The sequence below is a fragment of the Euwallacea fornicatus genome, chromosome 12 (genome assembly GCF_040115645.1).
Source record: "Euwallacea fornicatus isolate EFF26 chromosome 12, ASM4011564v1, whole genome shotgun sequence".
In the NCBI taxonomy this organism is placed as follows: Eukaryota; Metazoa; Arthropoda; class Insecta; order Coleoptera; family Curculionidae; genus Euwallacea; species Euwallacea fornicatus.
In genome coordinates, this window is record NC_089552.1 from 2,940,944 (window position 1) to 2,961,782 (window position 20,839).

At 36.9% G+C, this 20,839-nt stretch overlaps 1 protein-coding gene across 6 annotated transcripts in view; it reads right to left on the reverse strand.

Annotated features, from left to right (window-relative positions):
* Positions 1-1,783: 1,783 nt before the first annotated feature.
* The window catches only part of Fas3 (fasciclin 3), a 156,410-nt gene continuing 137,354 nt past the window's right edge, over positions 1,784-20,839 (reverse strand). Inside the window, exons 2-11 of one of the 6 annotated variants that reach the window (XM_066288629.1) lie at positions 14,694-14,857; positions 14,487-14,637; positions 14,285-14,419; positions 14,031-14,228; positions 13,783-13,970; positions 13,138-13,279; positions 12,996-13,037; positions 11,063-11,176; positions 3,843-3,873; positions 1,784-2,595 (exon numbers count right to left, since the gene is read on the reverse strand). In XM_066288629.1, coding sequence (XP_066144726.1) covers positions 2,208-2,595; positions 3,843-3,873; positions 11,063-11,176; positions 12,996-13,037; positions 13,138-13,279; positions 13,783-13,970; positions 14,031-14,228; positions 14,285-14,419; positions 14,487-14,637; positions 14,694-14,857 — 1,553 coding nt within the window. In that variant the 3' untranslated portion in view covers positions 1,784-2,207. Of the gene's footprint in view, positions 2,599-3,842; positions 3,874-3,971; positions 5,672-5,835; positions 5,887-11,062; positions 11,177-12,995; positions 13,038-13,137; positions 13,280-13,782; positions 13,971-14,030; positions 14,229-14,284; positions 14,420-14,486; positions 14,638-14,693; positions 14,858-20,839 lie in introns of those variants that run through there. The other 5 variants (XM_066288628.1, XM_066288634.1, XM_066288630.1 and 2 more) reach the window with 5 other exon arrangements.

Sequence of the window (20,839 nt, forward strand, 5' to 3'; positions counted from 1 at the left end):
TTCATATGGGAACCCTGGTACAGGTCTTGCGATGGATGGAATAAGATCTTAAATAAGAACAATCAGGAGTGAATAAATAAAAGATTTTCATTTGGGGAAAAACGGGCTAATTGAATTAGCAGTATAGTGATCAACTTTTCTTACTTTTAAAGTTTGGGGTGATTGGATATTGGCATCAAGAGCCCGTTTAAAAGGGCGGTAAATTTGCTCGCAAATGATAGAAACGTCATTTCAAGGGTCTATATAAACCCCTAAAAGTGTTCTCGAAGCAGTGGCGATCTGAAAATATCCTCAAAATTGTTTTGTGACAAATGTCCAAATGTCGCTTCGAAATATAAAAAAAAAATCAAAGATTCAGAATTCACCTCACGAATGTGAACTCGTCTAGAACCAATTGAATAAAAATGCGTAGTTGGCATGAAGAAGCTTTGAACTAACATGAACCAAATATACATTTTTTGAGTTTATGCCTTTACGTAAGTTACTAGGAAAACTTGCAGCTCCGATTTTCTTCATGTCTAGAAAATCATAGAAATTTTTCCACAAATTAATAAAAATCATTCTGTAACATTCAAGAATTTAAACACATTTCACGTGCTCCCTTAATGAGGAACTAACTTTAGGGCATACGTACGTCGTTAAATACAAATTTTGTGTATAATTAAGCTATGCTAAGGGTGGCTTAGTAGCCATATTTACCCAGTCTTTATGGGCTATTTAAACTAATTACAGACTAAATTTGTTTGAACTGATTAATATTTGACTTGATGATTTGATCTTAGACGATATTTTATTTGCTCGTTTTTGACTTCTGTAGTAATTATATAATTTCTGTAATGGTATATTTACACTTGCAGTGCCTTAGTTCACTTAAAATAATTGATATGCGTGTTGCGTAAGGCATACGTAAAACCACACTAATAAATGTTGTTTTTTTGCTGAGACTTATGCATAAATGAAATAAATAAGGTTAAATAAACGAGGATGTTTACTGCATTTTTATTGCATTATTGAAGAATTTTTTTTTAATTTATCAGTAAAAAGCGACCTTGCCTTATTTCTCAAACATAGAATTAGAGATTAATGAAACATTTTCATAATAACAATATTATTTTGCAGATAATTTGTGATTATTTTGATTTTAATTCAGTCTACGAATATCTAGTCTCTTTTTTTCCTTTAACTAAAATTCTTAAAATTCAAGTTCTCGCATCCCTGAAACCGGCAGTCTTTGCGATTTTGCACGCCAGCTTCCATGGTATCTATATAGTCCTTCTAGTCTGTATTCCTCCGTAGGAGACTCTCCCGCTCGCAGTATAACCTCTAAGCTGCCTCCTCCGGGACGATTCTGACTTAATTTTAAAATTAACTAATTTTCCAATTAATAGAACTGCCGCCATCGTTTTAATGACAAATACTCAAATACAGGTCGTAAGGTGCACAAAAGTTTCTCTGTGGAACTATATTAGGATTGATGATATAGATCAAAAAGCTTTCTGTATCCTGCTGCTATTCGCAAACCGCCAGTCTCATGGTGTCAGTAATGAAGCTTCCATGGGTGTATTCCTTAAAAAAGCGTTCGATATCCTGATAGGAATTTGGTGGTCTTTGAGGTTTCGCGTACGTGAGGGAGTTGGGGCTGCAGCTGGAGCAGAGCCATCCTCTGCAGCCTTACAATCGCGAAGATAGGAGCTGTGGTGGAGCTGACGTTCGGAGGAGATTTTTATATTTTTTGTTATTGTTTAGAAAGTAAAACTCTCCTTTTTTAAATCAACATAAAAATTTTATTGAGTAATTAAGTACATTGTTATCTATGCTTAATAATTAATGGACGAAGTATTACATGAATACGTCACGGTGTTACTTAAATAATTATAAAAATTATAGTGATACATCAGTTTGTACAAAAAAATTTTAATACGTCAGATCTAAACTTATAATAATGGGTATCTATCTTAGCCTAACATGAAGTCCCTTCTAAAGGCACAACGGATGCTCCCAGAGCTCTTAAACAGATTTTTTTTAGAAAAGTAATTTTTCGAGTTATTACCAGTCGCTTATGTTACATTATGGAAAATTAACTTTTTAAAGTTAATGTAGGCATTCAGTGAATAGAAAGTGTTTATTTTGTATAATATTTTACGTGCTTAAATCTGGAAAAACGCACAATATGGCCGAAATAGTAAAATTCACACGCTGATTGAGATTTATTTTTTATCCGCACCCTCATCTTCATTTTCTTTCGCAGGCGAATAAACAATTTCCGCATATTCAGTCTTTTCATCAGCGTTCTTCACCACAGCGACTAGGGTCGGACTATTCGTGCGTACTAAATCCAGCTCAGCATACACCAGCCCTTTATCCTTAGCTTCGTTTTTTCCTTCGGCTGTTTTCGTTGCGACCTCGGCTTCTTTCGCTTGGTCTTCCGCGGTGATCGTGGCGGTGTCGCCTTCGTCAGGGTCGAGAACGCGTACGCTCGGTTCTTCTTCGACTGCCACTTTATCGTGCTTCTTCTTGAAGAGTGCCGAAGTTAATTGAATGGAAGGCAGACGACATTTGGTCTCTTTGGGGCGGACGTCTGCGCTCTCGGTGTCGCTGCTTTAAATGTGAAAGTAAGTTATGGTTGAACTAAGTTTCGAGAAAATTGCATAGTTGTTGTCGCTGGACGTTGATATTGCCAAATTGCTTTTCAGTTGGTTTTGTCTGGGCAAAAAAGTGCCAAGGCAAGGGCTTTCTGTTAGAGGAAAAGGAAATTGTGTCTGTAGAACTGTAATAAAACGAAATTGCAATATGTGCCTGAAAGGAAATTTAGAGTGACACATAATGGTAAACGGTACGTTACATGGCGATGTCTATTTCCCTTGTCATAAAATATATAGTTAATTATGGTTTTAATAAGATATTGAAATTTGCAATAGTTAGCAGACGGAACATACACTTGGATCGTAAAGATCCAATGTATGATATCGCTGTTCCAATTTTGAATGGGAAAATATAATCAAGATGTGGAAATGCAAAGATGACGAAATTTTAGTGGTCATGAAAAGGAACGTGCAGTAGAGCTCTTAAAATAATTCTTTTATGGGAAAAAATATATACTCTCATTTTTCCAGGAAGAACTAGTTGTTGACGTTAATTGGGGAAAAGCTCTAGAGTCATATGAATTTTTTAATACTTACTTGAGAATTGTGGTAAAAATGGGATAAAAAATTTTCTAATTTAATGAAAAATCCAAAAATGTTTATTTCTGAATATCTGTGTCGAGTGAGAAAAATAATTGCGGGGGTAAAAGGGAGCCTGACCCTTCACAACATAACACCTTGTAGATTTCTGAATTGAGTAGGTTTATGTTTTCGGAGTAGGTTGATGTGTCGGACTTTTAGGTGAAATGCGCTTCTAAATTCGAACTAAAGAAAGAGTCAGATTTTTATTTGTTTGTTTTTTATCTAAGGTAAAGGAAATTACGCTGGATTAATAAAAAAAAACATGGAAATTATCGCCTTTCAGATATGTAATGGTTAAATAGTTTAACCGTTTTGTTGGAATAACGCGCGATTAAACTTTTTTTTTCATTCTAAACTCAGCGGAACGCGACGGTGGACAAAACCTTTTTTGGATTTTGAAAACTTTCTATAATTTCAAAAATTGAAGAGTTGTAAAAAAACGCAAAAAAATTAAATTTTGACACGTTTTTTAGTATTTGTTCTTTTATTATGCGATGTGGTTATGGTGGAGGTCAAAACGGAAACACCTTGTATATGAATGTGTTCAGATACCTCTAGGCTCATGGGAATTAGAGAACGCATGGCACTTACTTGGCAGACCGCAAATAAAATACTTACGACTCTGCGATGTAACGACTCTCTCCTTTTTCTGAAAAATAACGAAAGCGTATTTAAGCCCCTATACGAAGTTATATCCCCCAATCATGTGGCTAAGCAATCGTATCTCATTCTCAGAAAAAATATCAATTTTGTGTCTTAATAATTCGTCTTTATTTTATAAAACAAATAAAAATAGATCCATCGTAAGTACATGAAGTTTACAACATTATACAGAACGTAATCTAAAAAAAACTCTGAGAATTGCCATTAAATTTGAAAAGCTCGCTTAAATGTAAACAGATGGGAGTGCAACATGCTCTTTGATATCTTATGGGAATAATAGGAAAACACAGTTAAATCAACATCACTAACGCGAACTCGAGAAAATGAAAAGCTGCAAGTCTTAATAGTAACATCGACAAAAGCTAGAGGCAGTATAAAAACTTAGAAGTACTAAACCTAACAGAGGAAAGTAAAATTATATTCAAAGGTTTATATTCTCGTATCATGTAACTTAAAATTACTGTTTCTTAATTGTAAGGATAGAGTAAAGAAAAACAATTATTGTCTTATATAATTTACCTAGAACTAAGAGATTATTTGCTGAGTCAATTTTAACACTAAATTAAATCACTGACAATTAATGCGGATACCAGTTAGTAAATAAATATGTGAATAAATTAAAACTAAAAATCGGCGGTATCCGACAATAGTAATCGTCACTTTAAACTCCTACTTTAATAAACTTATCATTATGGATGAAGTTTTGATTTTATGGCAGTTTGTTAATTTCCAAACGAGGATACGAACGCTACAACTTCTGGAGGCGAATTGCTATGTAATGAAATAAGTAAACGCTCATATTGGTCCATAAAGGTAACATATCCAAGAATCAACAGTGTTATACATTTGTCAAAAAATTTCAAATCGACCGGTCCTAATAAATTATTTATCCTTCAAACGACAGCTTTATCCCTAGTTTATAAAATATACTTTTAAATATACATTTTTACACAGGGGGCGTGCGTAAAGAACCTAAAAAACGCACCCTGTATAACCCTGCTAAACAGCGCTTCAAATACATTGGACACAGAGAGACATTTATAATAGCAAGTATTACATTCAGATTAATCACTATGTCGACTAAACGTAGTAATCCATAAAGTGCCATCTGTTGGTTGAAAATAACTTCTTTTAACTATATCATATTTACATTAAACATTATCTAATAGACAACAGATTATTGTTTATTAATAGTAATAATAATTGAAAAATCACTAGGGTTTAAATCTAGACGAGTAGCAGTCATTTCTTTTTATTATAAATTGTCATTAGAGCCACGCTCCAAAAAAAAAAACTTCCGGAGGCCCCCCTATATCGTCAAACCAAAGAAAAGAAGCAATTCAGGGGGGACTCAGAGGGAACCGAGTCATTTGCTGTGCGCATAGGACCGTGGAATGTTTAAGATTCGGTTAAATACCGGGTGTGACCTAGAACAAAGTGACGTCCGTGAAGGGAATGAAAAAACTGAAGTGGACGGTATTAGTAAACTCTTGCCCTCAATCACACCCAGTACAAAGAACTCTCGTCGATAAAGTTCACAACCCAATATTACAACAAAAATCGATCGCCACAGCTACTTATCGATTTGGGTTAGCGAGAAAGAGAGAAACACTCCGGCCGCGTTTACACCGCAGTGTTTATTTTCTCGTCTTTTTTAATCATATCGTTGCCGTTGATATACTCCGACGACACCTGGTGATGAGGATTATCGACTCCGTCCGAAGTTATGTCGCTGTGGTGGTGCTGGTTATCGCCCCCTGTATAGTCGATAACGGTGGCGCCACCTGCAAGAAATAAAAGCTAATATATTGTGCCAGTTCTTCGTATAGGAGGTAAGCAGTCGGCGCATTATTTACAGCAGCGGGGGGTGACCGATGACATGTTAAAAGGCTACAATGAATGAGGGTTTATTTCGTCTCTAGTGATTGACACTACTTGGACAACGCACCTGGGTACAGATGCGCTTCCCATGTGGGTGTTTCTCAGTAATACCCTGAACCTGGAATGACAGTTGGATTAGACTAAACATCGGTCTTTCATGCAGAACTACATACATATCAAGCTCTAGTGCTAAGCGTCTACTCTCTTTAAGGAGTCCCAAATTTAAAAACACATTGAAGGATTGCCAGTGATTATGGTTAGTAAATACCATGAAGGACACCCACACTGATGAGCAATGGAAGCAATAGGAGCAATGTGAAAGAACCCCGGGGGGTGGAAAGCTCCCCGACAATGACGTCAGAATGAGGTATCATTGTAAACGTTGTAATTATCTTCACAAACGTACATATGCCATTTTTACTTCGTTGATGGGAAACGTCCTAATATTGTAATATGAGAATCTGGTGTTTGACCTCATGATGATTTAAGAGTTAATCGGTCATCCACATAGGGTTGAGGTCTACGTTATTTGAAACTTTCCGAGAAGTTAATTTACAAGATTAAGCATGTAACCTAATACTATAAGGCATAATTTAATAAAGTTTCATGGAAGTACAGGGTGGTCAGTTTTTTAGAACTTCTACGAGCATAATTGAAAAAAAATCCATTTACAAGGGGCGAGTCGTCCTGAATGCACACAGAGCGTTACAGTCAAGTTGGGCATCAAACAACCTTTCTTAAATCAAATAAAGCGCACTATATACTGTTCCAGTTTCAGCATCCTGTATTAAATCGTATTCAAAGTATTGAAATACAATCTTTTTGGCGCTTTCTATGGTCGGAAATTTTTACATTCTTATATTAACCTTTTAAGAGAAAAACTAACTTGAGAAATATACAAAAATTTTCCGTCATACACGGCTCGACAAGTAAAAAATTACTTGACTTTACAAGTAAAGAATTGTTTCATTTGGCAAGTAAAAAATGGCTTGACTTGACAAGTAAATAGTGGCAATCACATCTCTCTAACTGAGTCCATTTATTGAGTTAGATCTCTGCAAAGTGCAAATCTAGAGTTGTGCAATAGGGTTAACTCAAGTTTGATTTATATTAATTTGCAAATTAGATTTAAAAAAATTTACTAAAAACACCTCAAATAAGCATTTATTTTTTGAAAATCGGTATTTTTTTACACTTTTTGCAGGTACGTTGTTCGGTTTGTGCATATTGTCGTTTTGTTTTGTAAGTTTAAAAGGACAAGAATTATACAATAAAAAATGAACTGCAAAAACAAGATTTATTTTGATAATAATGGACGAAAGTAAGTGTTAAAAATTGATTTATTTCAATTCATTGTTCGAAATGACCCCCATTTACAGCTAAACACGTCCCCAAATGAATGCTTACTTTAAGCATTTCTACAAGCTTTTGTGACCTAATTCACAAACTTCCGAAAAGTTAGAACTTAAAGTCTTAGTTGTGCCAAGTTTCATAGCTGTAACTTTTAACAGAATAGGTTTCAACATGGAGTTAAAATTTAAACATGCAAAATTCCATGTTGCATTTATGAAAAAACTCGTATAAATGGCTATCCATGTAACTAGGTAGGAAATACATCGTTTTGCGACACGTGCGGGGTTGAGCTCACTTCCTCGTTCCATAATGTGACAAGAGATACATGAAATGCAGATTTTGGCGAGTTTCACACACGCTTTTTCTAGTTGCATTGTACGATGAAGAAACTACTAGATTATTCTTATCGTGATGTTCATGATTTCTTTATGTTTTCTCATGCAAGTGGCGCGCGTTATATCTAAAACTGCATCAACCATTGCTGCGATTGATTCCGTTTATTAGTTGAGCGAAGAAGGCAACCCCAATTAGGCATCGGTTTTCATTAATAGGCCATTGAGCAAAATTAAAAGTTTTACAGAATTGCAACAGATAATACGCAGCCTTAAGCGAGCCACCCCGTATGCTGCACTGAACGCTATAGCTTTAGTGTGGTACTGTTAAATATTTGAGTACCATCACGGACTCGGGATCTGCCTCGAATTGATTTAAATATCTTCAGAAAGGTTTGATATACAAGATGAATCACTACTGTTACATGAAATCATCTTTCAAAGCAATTTTTAAGGGGCTTAAAATATGTGGAGCTTGAAATAGGGTCGTAGTAAATATTCAGCGGATCTAGTTAGAGCCCTCTGCAGAAGAGAAAAATGGCATTTTATAGGGAGTCGGGGTGAATTGTATACTTGGAGAGTTTTGTTTCGAACTTATTCGATAAATCTACATAGAAACTGCATATTTCATTTTTACGGGCGGAAAATTGATACCTTAAAATGTGCTTTTTTACTTGGGTACAGCTACGTTTCCTCTATACAATGATGACACCACTAATGCATAGTCCAACTAAACTACTCGAGTTACAAACCAGATAAAACTAACAGCAACACAATCAATATACATTCCATTAAAAAAAATAAAAAATCGTTAACATTGGACATTCTTCACTGGGGAGACTTTATTGAACTTCTCGAATCAACACTCCTCTCAAAACAATAATAAGTCGCTTGGCATGGTTCTTTGTATTGTAAGCTTAACAAAATTCTCGGGTAAGAGCAGTGAAACAATTAGTTACGAAAGGAAAACAAATCAAGTTTCTTTCTAGAAACAGATGGGGGGAAATTAGGAGAACAAAAGGGCATCCGGAACGGCCGGAAAGCTGCCGTTAGTTTAGTTGATTCGTAAAAAGAAAAATAAACGGAATACTCCGGGAAAGTTGGATGCGACAAAATAAGGACCTACCCAAGACAAGCCTTCACTTACCTCCTATTTCTGATATACTAGCTTTTATTTCCAAAGTGACAAAAAAAGGTACTTACAGGGCAGTCTTCGCAATTATTTTACGATTTATGCCCTTTTTTATTTTGAGGTTCGATCCCTCTATAATATGCACATCAAAACGCTGAAAAAACCAAGATCTGGTGATGGTTGAATAAAGAAGGGATGATGCATTGCGAAGACTAGCCATTAGACGTGGCGCCACGTATGTTGTTGGGAAACTCGCAAAACGGTTTCTTGTTTTTGTTTTAAATGGGACTTCCTGGAAAATTGGATTCGTTGGACTGTCGTTGGGCACGGAAAATATGTACTTAAAATCAAAAAAGTTTCAAGGTAAGAAGATTGTAACATTTATTTCGATTTGTGAGACACATCCCGAGGATAACGTAGCGCTGTTCTGGAACGATGCCAGAACTGAAAAATCTGCGAAAAAGGGTAAATTTTAACCAAAAATTTGAAGATTTTACAAACTCAAGCCACAAATTTATTGACTCCCTGGGGCGTTTCCAAAAATTAAAAATTTTCTTAAAAATAGAAATATTTACAATTGTTGGAATATTCACCGCCAAACCAAAGGACCACTTTTCACTAGTGAAAGTGATTTTTTTCCATTATTAAACATTTATTAAAACAAGAACCCACGTGTACCTAAAGAACTTATGAAGCGGACTTACTCTTACTGAAGACACTTTCCAAAACTCCGAACATGAGAACCCTCAATTTTCAACATTTCTCGCAAGTAATTGTCCTTCTCAGCAAATTTGACGCAGTTAAAAAAGCGAAAATTTAAGGTTGAAACGCGAAACATCCAGTAAAAAAAGTATGGAGAGATTTATTTAAAGAAATCCGGAAGCGATCAAAGACGCGATTTGAAATGTGATATAATTGAAATAAAGTAATTAAAAAAATGACAAAAATTTGTAGCATATGTTGAACAAATTATTGAAGCATATACAGGGTGTTCCATTAATAAAAGTCATCGTCCGTGTCTTGAAGGCCATTCTAGATTTCGAAAAGAATTTCGGTTCAACTTTTTTCCAATTTCCAAAAAAAGATCGCCAATGAGAGTAACTAAAGCCAAAATTCTGGAAATAAAAACTGAACTATTAACACATTATCCTGTTTCTAATAACACAGTCGGAGGTTTTACTCAGTTCTTCGCCCCCCTACATCAAATCTCGTTAACGAAGATTACCCTAAAGTATCTTCTTTATAATAGTTAATTATCTAGGGTTCTGCTCAAACCGTATTTAACTCATTTCTTGCACTGGCGTACACGGACGTTTACTGAGATAAAAATCAAACGCAGTAAATAAAATGAAACCAGATTACCGCACGTTTGTGGAAAATACTACATTAACTAACGAGCACGAAAAATGATCATTATTGAGCAAGCTGTGTAAGATATTTCCTCTGCGACTAGAACAATTTGTGAAAATCAAAAGAGATTTTCTGCTTAAAACGTCAAAATTACACGGAGCTGTCTGTTATCAAAAAGCCCTCCGGGCAGTTTGTTAATTTTGTCTCGTTGCTGTGGATACTAGTTTCAAGCCGTGGGAAATCAGCTTATTTCCTTATCGTAGCGCGCGCAACACGTTGCAAATGCAAGTATTTGGAAATAGAGTGTTTCTCGATATAACTTTTAAGTTTGTAATAATGCAATATCCTGGCAGTCGTGTAAAAATTCTAATTCTCAAGCAGGTAATCTGCCTCACAAAATCTTAATTTTATCAGTAATGAGAGCAAGCCATCAGTTATTGGATCTTCTAAAATGGTTATGTAATATATTAATTAAAAAAAAATAATAAAAAAAACTAACACAACAAACTAAGGGAAAAAATGACCAAAAATAATGAAAAAAAAAATTAACAGGAAAATATCACCAAGAAAAAATTCTCTGGAAGATTGCCTGGTATTGTCTAATGACGATTTGGGGCTGATATACAGAGCGTATTGTTCCAGGTAGGTCTTTTAAAGTCTCATGTGTGGAAACAAGTTTTAATGCAGTTTCCTAAATAGGAAAACTGACAACTTCCTAAACGTACCTGCAGGCAAATAAACAATTTTCATAAAATTCAAGCACGGGAACTTCAGACTACTCTACATATTCCGACAGTCCAACAAGCCCAACAAGCCCAACAAAACTCCTTGTAAATTCCGACAATGAATTGTGTGAGTTCCACGGAGTTAAGCCGCTTTTTGTCTTTAAGGAGTTTCGTGTTTTGATATACTGCTTCCGTTAAGCTTTTTGTCTTTGTTCCTTCGGAACTGACTAAAACGAGGTTTTATCTACGTCATACGTGGGCGCCACCGCGACAAGATATTTGGCTATCATGCACATAAAGCTAAACCACATTCACTAGGAAATATTTAAATTCGAAAATACGGTTGCTTGACCACATATCAACAATTATTTAAATTACCCATATCTCAGAAACCGAACTTACCGCTAAAGCACCATCGTCCGTTGAGCTTGGCGAAGATGAGCAGTGAAACTGTGAGGATGACAAAGAGGATGGCTACCACAATTCCTATTACAGCTACCACTCCACCTTCATAACCTAAAGGAGAAAAATTGCTTGTAGTGTCATGAGTTCATTTTTGATACATCTGAACTGAGGAACGGCCATGGACAATAAATTTATTTCAAGGACTGTGAACTTATTCTTCAGTATACTCAGCTTTCCCGTTACTATTGTATCGCTTTATTAAGCGAAGACGTCCGGAGATAGCACAGAATCATTATTAATTCAAAGTGCGTTCCTTTAGTAAATTGACGATATACGGTCCTCGGAGGAACCGAGGCCATTTTGGTGACATTAGGGGGTCGTTCTTGGCTCGTTTCTCTCTATTTGCCTCCATAAGTCACGTCCTCTTTAAGTGTGTCTTTGATCTGAGAATAGTGTGGCGGGTTCGATTCACTCTAAAAGCTCGATCGGATGTATGTGTCCATCCCAAGCTTGGAAAAGGGAGTTTTTCCTACATCTGACAAAGGAATATGGGATCGAAATTGTTTTCAACCCAAATTATCATCCATGTGGGACGAGTGAATTGATTTCGGGAGTCCGTTATGAGTCAACAGAAAATCAAAGGACTTGCCAGTTTTAAAGCTGTAACCTGGTTGGTAATGTGCATTGAGCAGTTCTGTCTGCGGGATTTCTGATATGCCGTGTCGCTCGAAAGTGTCCCATCGCCCTATTAATTTTTTAACAAATTATTATTATTACCTCAATTCATAGGCGGCATTAAAACGAAAAAAGCAATTTTTTCAAGTTTGTTTATTTTTTTAAATGTTGCTTACTTCATCGGTAGCGCAGAATAGTCGATTTTTTAAAATTGAAACATGGATCAAAGGACACTTCAAATTAAAGGTCTTTTGAAACTACATTCCATGGCGTATTGCGGCTTAAAATTTATTGCAAAATAACTGAGCTTGTATTGCATTTTTTACCAAATGTATAGCTGTTTTTCTCAAGAACTAATCGACAGGATTTGAATCGCAACACGCTATTGAATGGAGCTTTGGGAAACTTTTAATTTGAACTGAAACTTGACACGTGTTTCCATTTAAAAAAATCGGCCATTTTACGGTACCGGTGGGGCAAACAACATTAAAAAAAAACAAACAAACGGAAAAAAATATATTTTCTGTCCTGTTTAATGCTGCTTTTGAATAAAACAAATTGTTGGAACATTATGGTTGAGTCGAGGGGGAGGGGGAGTGAGATTTCGAGCACCACGACACTTTGTACATAATGGCACCGAGAAAATCTTACGTGATCGGAGCATGGCCAAGAAGATAAAAGTTTGGCTTGAAGACTCAGAATGGCGAAGCCTTAAACTTTCTGACAGGCCTGACAAAATCTGGAGATGATCCGAGAAAATTTTCAGCGGAAATTTGAGTTAATTTTACGTCGAAATTATATTATCCTCCTTGTGAGGTAATCGCAATAAATTACGTGCACTAGTGAGTTTTTATGCGTAAGCGCAAACTTTACATACTTTTTGGTTTTCTGTTGAATTGGGATATTGCAAACCAAGCTTTTACTGATTACTGTTTTCGGAGTTGTTAAAGAGTCGTACTGGAGCTTGCATGAATTTTCGAGCTTCTGAAAAATATGCGTACTCCCCCAAAAATTTTGATTTTCGTCGACTGTGGTTGGACTTGGTTGGATTTTCGAGGATACTTCGTACTAAATTTGATTTTAAAATTTTCTAGAGGAAATCCAGTATTAGTTTATCAAATTTTAAGTGAAGCACGGGTGCCATACTAAGGGAAGTAATTGGCGATCGTATTTCGAAGCCTTTTGGGTTTGGAAGTATTAAAAACTCTCGAAATACGAACATTTCACGTGAATTTCAAGAAAACAGAATACCTACCATACAATCCATAAACGTGCCGTCTTAAAAATTTGTTGATTCCTGCCGCATGGAAAGTTGGAAGTTCTTTTCAGTTTTTGAGTTTTATAATGATTAGTTATAGATAATGCAAGAAAAAGCGAAAGAGTTTTTTCAAATTTACCTTTTGGTTCTGGATTCGTTGAGATTTTCACTTTATAAGTTTCGCTGCCTTGGTCGTTGTAAGCTGTTAGGATGTACTCCTTCTCCGTGTCCTGCTTGCCTATCCTTGCTATACGTAAGCTTGCGCGGTATTCTCCGTTACCCTGAAGATCATAAGAGAATCATGCAAAAAAATCACTAATAAATCAGCTTGTGTTAAACCGCCGAGCAAGGTTTATTTAGTAAAGGAATTATTGAATAGTGACCCATATCGTGGCATTACTGGCCCTTTTACATGTGGGCTGACCCAACGAAATCGCATATCGCAAGCCTGTAGGAAAAAAATCCTGGAGCACGTCCAGCTCGTCCATGGCTGTTGGTGGACAATGATCTGGAACATTTACTTCACCGATAAGGTAATGTTCCTCAAATATCACTGAATGTTTGCCTTTTTCGAAAAGTTAATAGTAGAAAACCATTTCGATAAAAGATTTTTTTTCATCTGAGACATTCCGGTAAAAATTCGATTTTCTGTCCTGCATGTCCATCCAATACCAGTTTCTCTGGATATATTTGTCTGTCATAGATTTATTTGTTTGTTGTGTTGTATGTAATTGACTCGAAAGGTCTCTTGAAAATAGATTGAAAAGTTTCTCAAGCAACTTACCAATTCTTCCGCCAACGTTGCCATCATTATCCCCGTATTGTCATTACTGCCCTCCTTGATCCTCTGCCCATTCACTGACCACTCAAAGGTTGGCCTAGGGTTGGCCTGCACTGTTACATTTATGGATCCGGCTTTGCCGATCTCATATCCAAACTCTTCTATTTGTTGCCGTTGGGGTAGAGGCGCATCTACATTAGAGATTAAAATTGCTATAGGGTTTTACATAACGTAACAGCTGAACAACCCACATTTAATATCCAATGCTCGTTTAGTCTCCGCTTGACCATCAGGGTATGCAGGATGATAAGCGACGCATCTCAAATATTTGCCACTGTCCGAAGCCTGGAGTCTCCTGGTGAGGTTTTGTACTTTGGACTGCAAGTTCTCTTTGGCTAAGTCCAGCACTGTGGGCATGGTCAACTCGCTTAGGTCTATGGGGTCATCTCCTGCAATTTCCATCGATCGTCAGGAAGATTGTTTTCAAAGGGGCTGGAATAGTTACCCAAAAACCAGCTGATGTTGGCCACGGGCCTGCCGTCTCTGACCAAGCAAGTCGCCTGGAGAAGATCGTCCACTTTGTAGACGCTCACGTGATCAGCTCCGCGACTTATATCCAGTTCTGGAGGTTGAGGTTTTCCTAAATTTTGAGGACATTGGTGAGTTTTCAAGGTTTGGTAGATGACATGGATGAGCTCGCTACTTACGTGCCACAATGAGACTCATTGCACCCACCGATTCTTGGGGTTCGTTGGTTATCCCGAGGGTGCACTTGATTTCTCCGTTGTTATTGTCTTTGACTCTGTACATGGTGAAGCCGCATTGACCATACTCAAGGCCTTCACCGACGTACGCGACCTAAGAAAGTATATGAAGAAAACTGGGTCATGTGAATCTTGACCAAATGATCTCACATCAGCATTAGACATCCCCTTATTTAAGTTGAAGGATCTGAGTCCTGGAATCTCCACTCGGCAGTACTGTAAAGGCACGGCCACTCGACACATGTAGGTCACTGGGTCCCCGACGAGCACTGTTTGTTCTTTCTTGTCCACGTCCACTTTTGCAGCCAACAACCCTGGAAATAAACATCAAATTAGTAAGCAAAAAACGACGACAACTTTCCAAAAGGGGCGATGAAATTTCTGCCCACACATACTCCGGAAAAGGAAAAGAAAAAAGCGATAAAAGTCCCGAGAGATGGGCGCGGGCGTACATATCAATTAGCAAAATTAAACCGCACCACCGCACCGGACGATGCAACAGTGGTCGAATATATTACGGGGGTTAGTTTAGCTATAATTAGTTTTACCCCGGGTACAAAAGGGCGCTTTAAATAAACATCAGAGACCGAGAACAGCGGAAACCGCGGCATAGAACGGTTGAAGTGGCGTGTTATGAATCTGAAAATAAAATAGTATGCAACTAGTGCGATAACACTTTTCACACGCGTTTCACGTACAAATAGGCACACAGGGTGTTTCACAAACATGCCCAAAAACTTTTAGGGGAGGTAGAGGCCGTAAAAAAAAATACGTGGATCGATTAAAATTAGGTCGGAAATCGCCTCGCCTCCAAGATACTGAGTGTTTAATTTATTTTGTGTTAATTTTTTTAATATTTCAAAAACAGTTTGGAACGAGGACATGAAATGAGGGACCCGCTATGACGGGATAAATATGCATGTTCTGGAGTAGGCAGGATATTCTCACCTACCCCAGGGGCATCCGTGCGGCCTTTGTACGCTCTCATGAGCGTATTTTTAGATTATGTTATTAAGTTTAAGAAAATGAATACAGACAATTTATACAGGGTGAGTCGGGAGGATCGTGCCAAACTTCAGGAGCGTGTTGTACATGAAAAATAAACGTAAAAAAACTCAAATGTTGTTATCCGATTTTCGTTTGTTTACAATTTATAGCGTAAATAAAATTAAAACATAAAATTTAAAAAATTTATAAATTTCATAAGAAATTCCATAAATTAACGTTCGGATATCATAGGAAATGTTCAAAAATATTGCCATTAACTTGTCAACATTTTCGGCTTCGTCTATGAAGAGCATTCGTTGCGCTCCTGATTGTTTCATGTCTTTCTTTAATGGCAGCTGCAGCATTTCTAATGCGTTGAATTAGTGCATCTTGAGTGTCCACTTTTACTCTGTACACTTCAGTTTTAAACCAACCCCACAAAAAATAGTCTAGTGGTGTGAGGTCTGGAGACCTTGGAGGCCAACTAATAGGGCCACCACGACCAATCCAACGTCCAGGAAAGGTACGTTTATGGTAAATAGAATCTTAGTTAAAAAATTTTATTTACGCTATAACTTGTAAACAAACGAAAATCGGATAACAACATTTGAGTTTTTTTACATTTATTTTTCATGTACAACACGCTCCTGAAGTTTGGCACGATCCTCTCGACTCACCCTGTATGTGCAGTTTTTGGGCCGGCTTGCATAGCATAAGATCCAGCAAATTTGACTGAATTTATGCACCTGGAAACGTTAGTTAAGACGAGTTAAAACGATTTCTTATAGAACCCTCCATTATGTCCCGAAAGGTATTTGCTTCGCTAAAAACTCAACAGTCTCCTAAACATTATCCCGAGTTTATCGACACTGCGGAGCTTTGCTCCCTTGGAGCAAAAAAGACGTATTTCTGATTTATTAAAGAGTTTCCACCCTTCCTTCCCTCCCACAAAAAAATCCTATGAGAGACTTAATAAGAGCCCGCTGCTAGTCGATCTCGTTTCTTCGAGTGTTGTGGAAAGCGAATTGTGTTCCATGTTGAGAGATTTATTAGCTTTATATCTGAAACTGTCAAGAATTCCATTCCCCCGGCCATTTTTCACCCTTCAAAAGGATTGTTTTATAGGGGCACATTAATTTTAATCCACTAATTGACTGTGAGCTATTAGTCAAATTATACGTGGCAATAATTGCAATTTAATTTAGTCAAGGTGGTTCGTACACTGATAATTTTAGGGATGACTAACTGCTAAGCTCCCGTTATTAAGAGTTGACGATTAGTTGTTTGAGTTATGGTTTAAAGCGATGCCATCTCGGACAGTGCATGTGGAGTTTCAGGATTATGCCAAAGAGCCCTTTCCGACTCTCTTATTTGCGTCAAAATTCAATAATTAAAAGGGTCTTCCATTACCCTAAACCGATAACAACCAGACCATTTCCGATAAGCTTCACTGCCACTTGGCGTATTGTTTTCCCTCTAAACACCCCATATCGTTCAATAACTGGATAATAGGGGGATGTTGCCTAGAGCTAAACATCATTTACCGAAGTGTGAGCGATCTAAATGCGGTACTCGACTTATTGACCTGCATCTTGGATTAACCAGTTCAACTCGATGAAAAATAGTAACGTTGGTGGTGACTCATGTTTCTATATACAGCGCTTGGGAAAAGTATTGCAACACGTTTGTAACTTTTATAAATCTGATATTTTAAAAAATACTTAAACACCTATAATTTTGTTAAAAAAAGGCGTTAAATGCATTATTTTCGATGTCCAAAATTTTCACCCATTTCCAGCTGTCCCCACTAACTTTTTATTTTTAAATGGAAAGGTATCCACTGGGCTGAGACAACGGTATACTCAGAATTAAAATTGGACCTGCAGCTTCCTTAAAAAAATAAAATAGCTGGATAGGGGTGAAAGATTAAACCATCGAAAATAATGTATTAAATGCCTTTTTTTATGAAATTATACGTGTTTAAGAAATTTTTTTTAATATGGGGTTCATCAAAATTTTAAAAGCGGTGCAATACTTTTTACAAGCGCTGTATTTATAAAAGTAACAGTATATTGGGGGCCCGTGCCAGGAATCTTATCAAGTGTAGAAACGTTATATGTATCAGAAATCTGGATCTTGAACATTTCAGATTTATGGACATATGAAGAGATATGATAGATGCAATCTATAAAATTTCGTCAGATTTTTCCTTTCCAACAGACTGCTATTTTATTTTTCAACGATCTCCTATTAAACTTGATGAAAAAAGTGCTTAGAAGTTGGTACGTCGGCTGATTTTTTATGTTAAAAACCCCTGTAAAAATATATTAATTATAGAAACAAAATTTTAAATGAGCTTTCAGCTTTCACTGTAAGCTATGGGTCGTAGAAACGTTGAAATAGACCTTGAATGTTGCTTAGATTCTGGGTTTCTATGGGTATTAGGTTATAATTAAATACTCATTCGCAATTTGGCCCTAGTGCTCAGTTATACAGGGTGATTCGTTGACGATGGAATAACTGACAGCTGGAGATACTACATGTCGCATGGTGATGATTAAAGAAATATGCCTTACCCGAAAGTTTAGGATATACAGAGTATAGAAAGTGAAAATTTTGACAAAATTTTTTCCAGGATTCTGAAAATATTTAAGTTAAATCGTTGAAAATTTGTAAAGTTATGTTTTTTAGGTGAGGAATAAAATGCGTTTTGCAATTTTCATGTTGCTAATAGAGGATGCCACTTCCGGTTAATTTTTCATAATTTACACTTAATAACTTTTAACCTTGTACATCTAACATGAAATTTTGTTCAAAATCTGAAGGAACAAGCATTTTTCCATAAATTATGAATTCTTGTTTCATTTCGGTGTGTCAATTTGTTTTCGAAAAAAATCTATTTAACGAGTACAATGTTTAAAAATGATGATACAAGACATTAAAAGGGAAACAAACCAAATGTGTTTTTATTTTCTAAAGCACATGAAAATAAAAAAAATAATATCTTTGCAAATTTTCAAGAGTCTAACCAAAATATTTTCAGATTAATGGCAAGAAAATGAATTAAAAATATAACCTTTAACACTCTGTATATATCCGAAACTATCAATTTTCGGATAAGCCATATTTTAACAAATTGGCACCATTTGACCTGTGGCACGTCTAGCTGTCAGTTTTCCCATTGTTAATGAATCACCCTGTATGCTTTCACCTCAGGCACCATTTGTAATTAAACTGAAGATTTTAACAGTCAAAAAGGTAACCAACATACTTTTACAAAATTGAGCATTTGCCTTGAGCATGCTATTCGGGTTATGGTTAACAGCGGATCTAAAAATCTTCACAAGTCCGCACTCAGTGCGGTAATATCATCGACATTTCTTATTTTTTCTTGTTTTCCAAAGACATTTGATCATCCGTTAAATAGCTTCGATTTAGTCCTATTGCTTCATTGGTGCGGCATCCGAGCTCGCTATTTCTCGATTGTAACCAGAACCATTGGCGAAAGTAAAATGCTCATTGAATTTAACGTCTAGAAAATGCAATAAACGAGTATCATGAAAAGCACTCAGCGTGTTCACATTGAAATGAGCGTTACGGTGAGGCTACGTCCCTATGGATTCGCGCTCATTTGAGGGTGAGCCTGAGCGTCGCTCGTCCTATAACATGAACGGACTTAAAGTTCGCTTTACACAACACCACCAGTGCATCATGGTTTGTCACCGTTGGTAATCACTGTGGTATTAATTCAGCTATAATTCCGAAATCTCCCTTGCTCACAGAACGTTGGACGCACTCTCAACTTTCAAGTATTTAGGCCCTGGTGGCGCCAGGGGTGTCAATTCGTGCAAGTGTATGAACAAATTGATCGATCTCTAGTAATGACGAATACATTTCTGAAGAGTCAGGAAGTGAAAAAAGCTCTAAAAAGGGAAAAAAAACTCTTGGAAGCGGCGATGTTGCACCGGAACCGTAAGTTCAAAGTGAAACGAACGTAAATCTATCAAATTTAAACTTGAATAGGTTAAAAGTATGTTTTAACGTTCCGAAACTGATAGGTGAAACATGACGTGTTTCATGATTTGCCCGCTACCCCTATGACGTGCCGTGGGAATCCGGCTTTAGAGCGGGTCAATGTAAGGTGATTGTGAATGAGTTATTAAAGGAAGTTTCCTACCGTACGGAGAATTTTGAGTTGGTTCGTACGTACGATGAGTGTCAAAAGTATAATGAGATTTCAGGATTATTGATTAATTGAAAACGTTGATCTGCTATTAATTGGGTAAGTATCCGCCTCGAAGCTGACACCTTTAAATGCCATTATTGAAGCAATATTCAAATTGGCTCGAAATGAGGTCTTTCGATACGGTCCAAGACAAACCCATCAGCGAACTTCTGATTGAGTTTACGTTCGGCAATATGTCATCGTTGCTTCCTGCTACCCTGTTAAAACTTTGACAACAACTTCTGGAGTGTTTCATTCTGTTAATTGTGTACGTTCCATTAAGTCCAAAGTAGATCGGACACTTTATGGGAACCTTTCGTTAATTAAGTTTCGAGCCAAAAAATCTGACTTCGGCAAAGCAACTTCCCTATTTAAGGACATTAACGTCATCGGCTAAGGCAACGCTCCCTTCAAGCCCATTTCAGGACAAAACTCGAAAGTTCCGCTAATGTCCCGGCAGTTTATCTCATTCATAAAGTAAAGTTATTGTGGATTGTGGCGAGTTGTGCAACTTGCTATCCAGTTTTGTCCATTATCTATCTATCTTTGTGCGAGTGGCATTTAAGACTGCACAGCTATTCGCTTAATTGCGAGCACTCCGGCGAAGTTTGGACGAATTTATGGTGCTAATATCACTGTTGACTTTAACTATTATATCGTCCACCGTTTTTACTTGAAGTTTCTTAGGAAGTTCGCAAGTTGTTCTATGGAAGACTAATTGCCGCGTTACAACGCCTGGATATTTTTACTGTCGACAGATTTTAAAGGACTGAATTAATAAGACCAATAAAAATGTTTTTGTGCAATAATTGGCCAAACAAAACCGTCATCAGTCGAAACATTAAGTCGTTAGGCGGACAAAGATAATAAATATTAATTTGCTCCCGGTTTTAAATATGACAAACCCATTTTTTAGTGCGGCAGACGCCGAGAGGGACCCTTTTTATGCTGACTACTACAAATTGCCCCATTGTATGGCTGATAGTCAACAAGTTAATTTCGCAATTTTCATCTTCTGCTCGTATTTCGCATTCGCAGGATTTGGTTTCTTTCCACCTGCTTAGAAAAGCGACAGTTTAAGCCT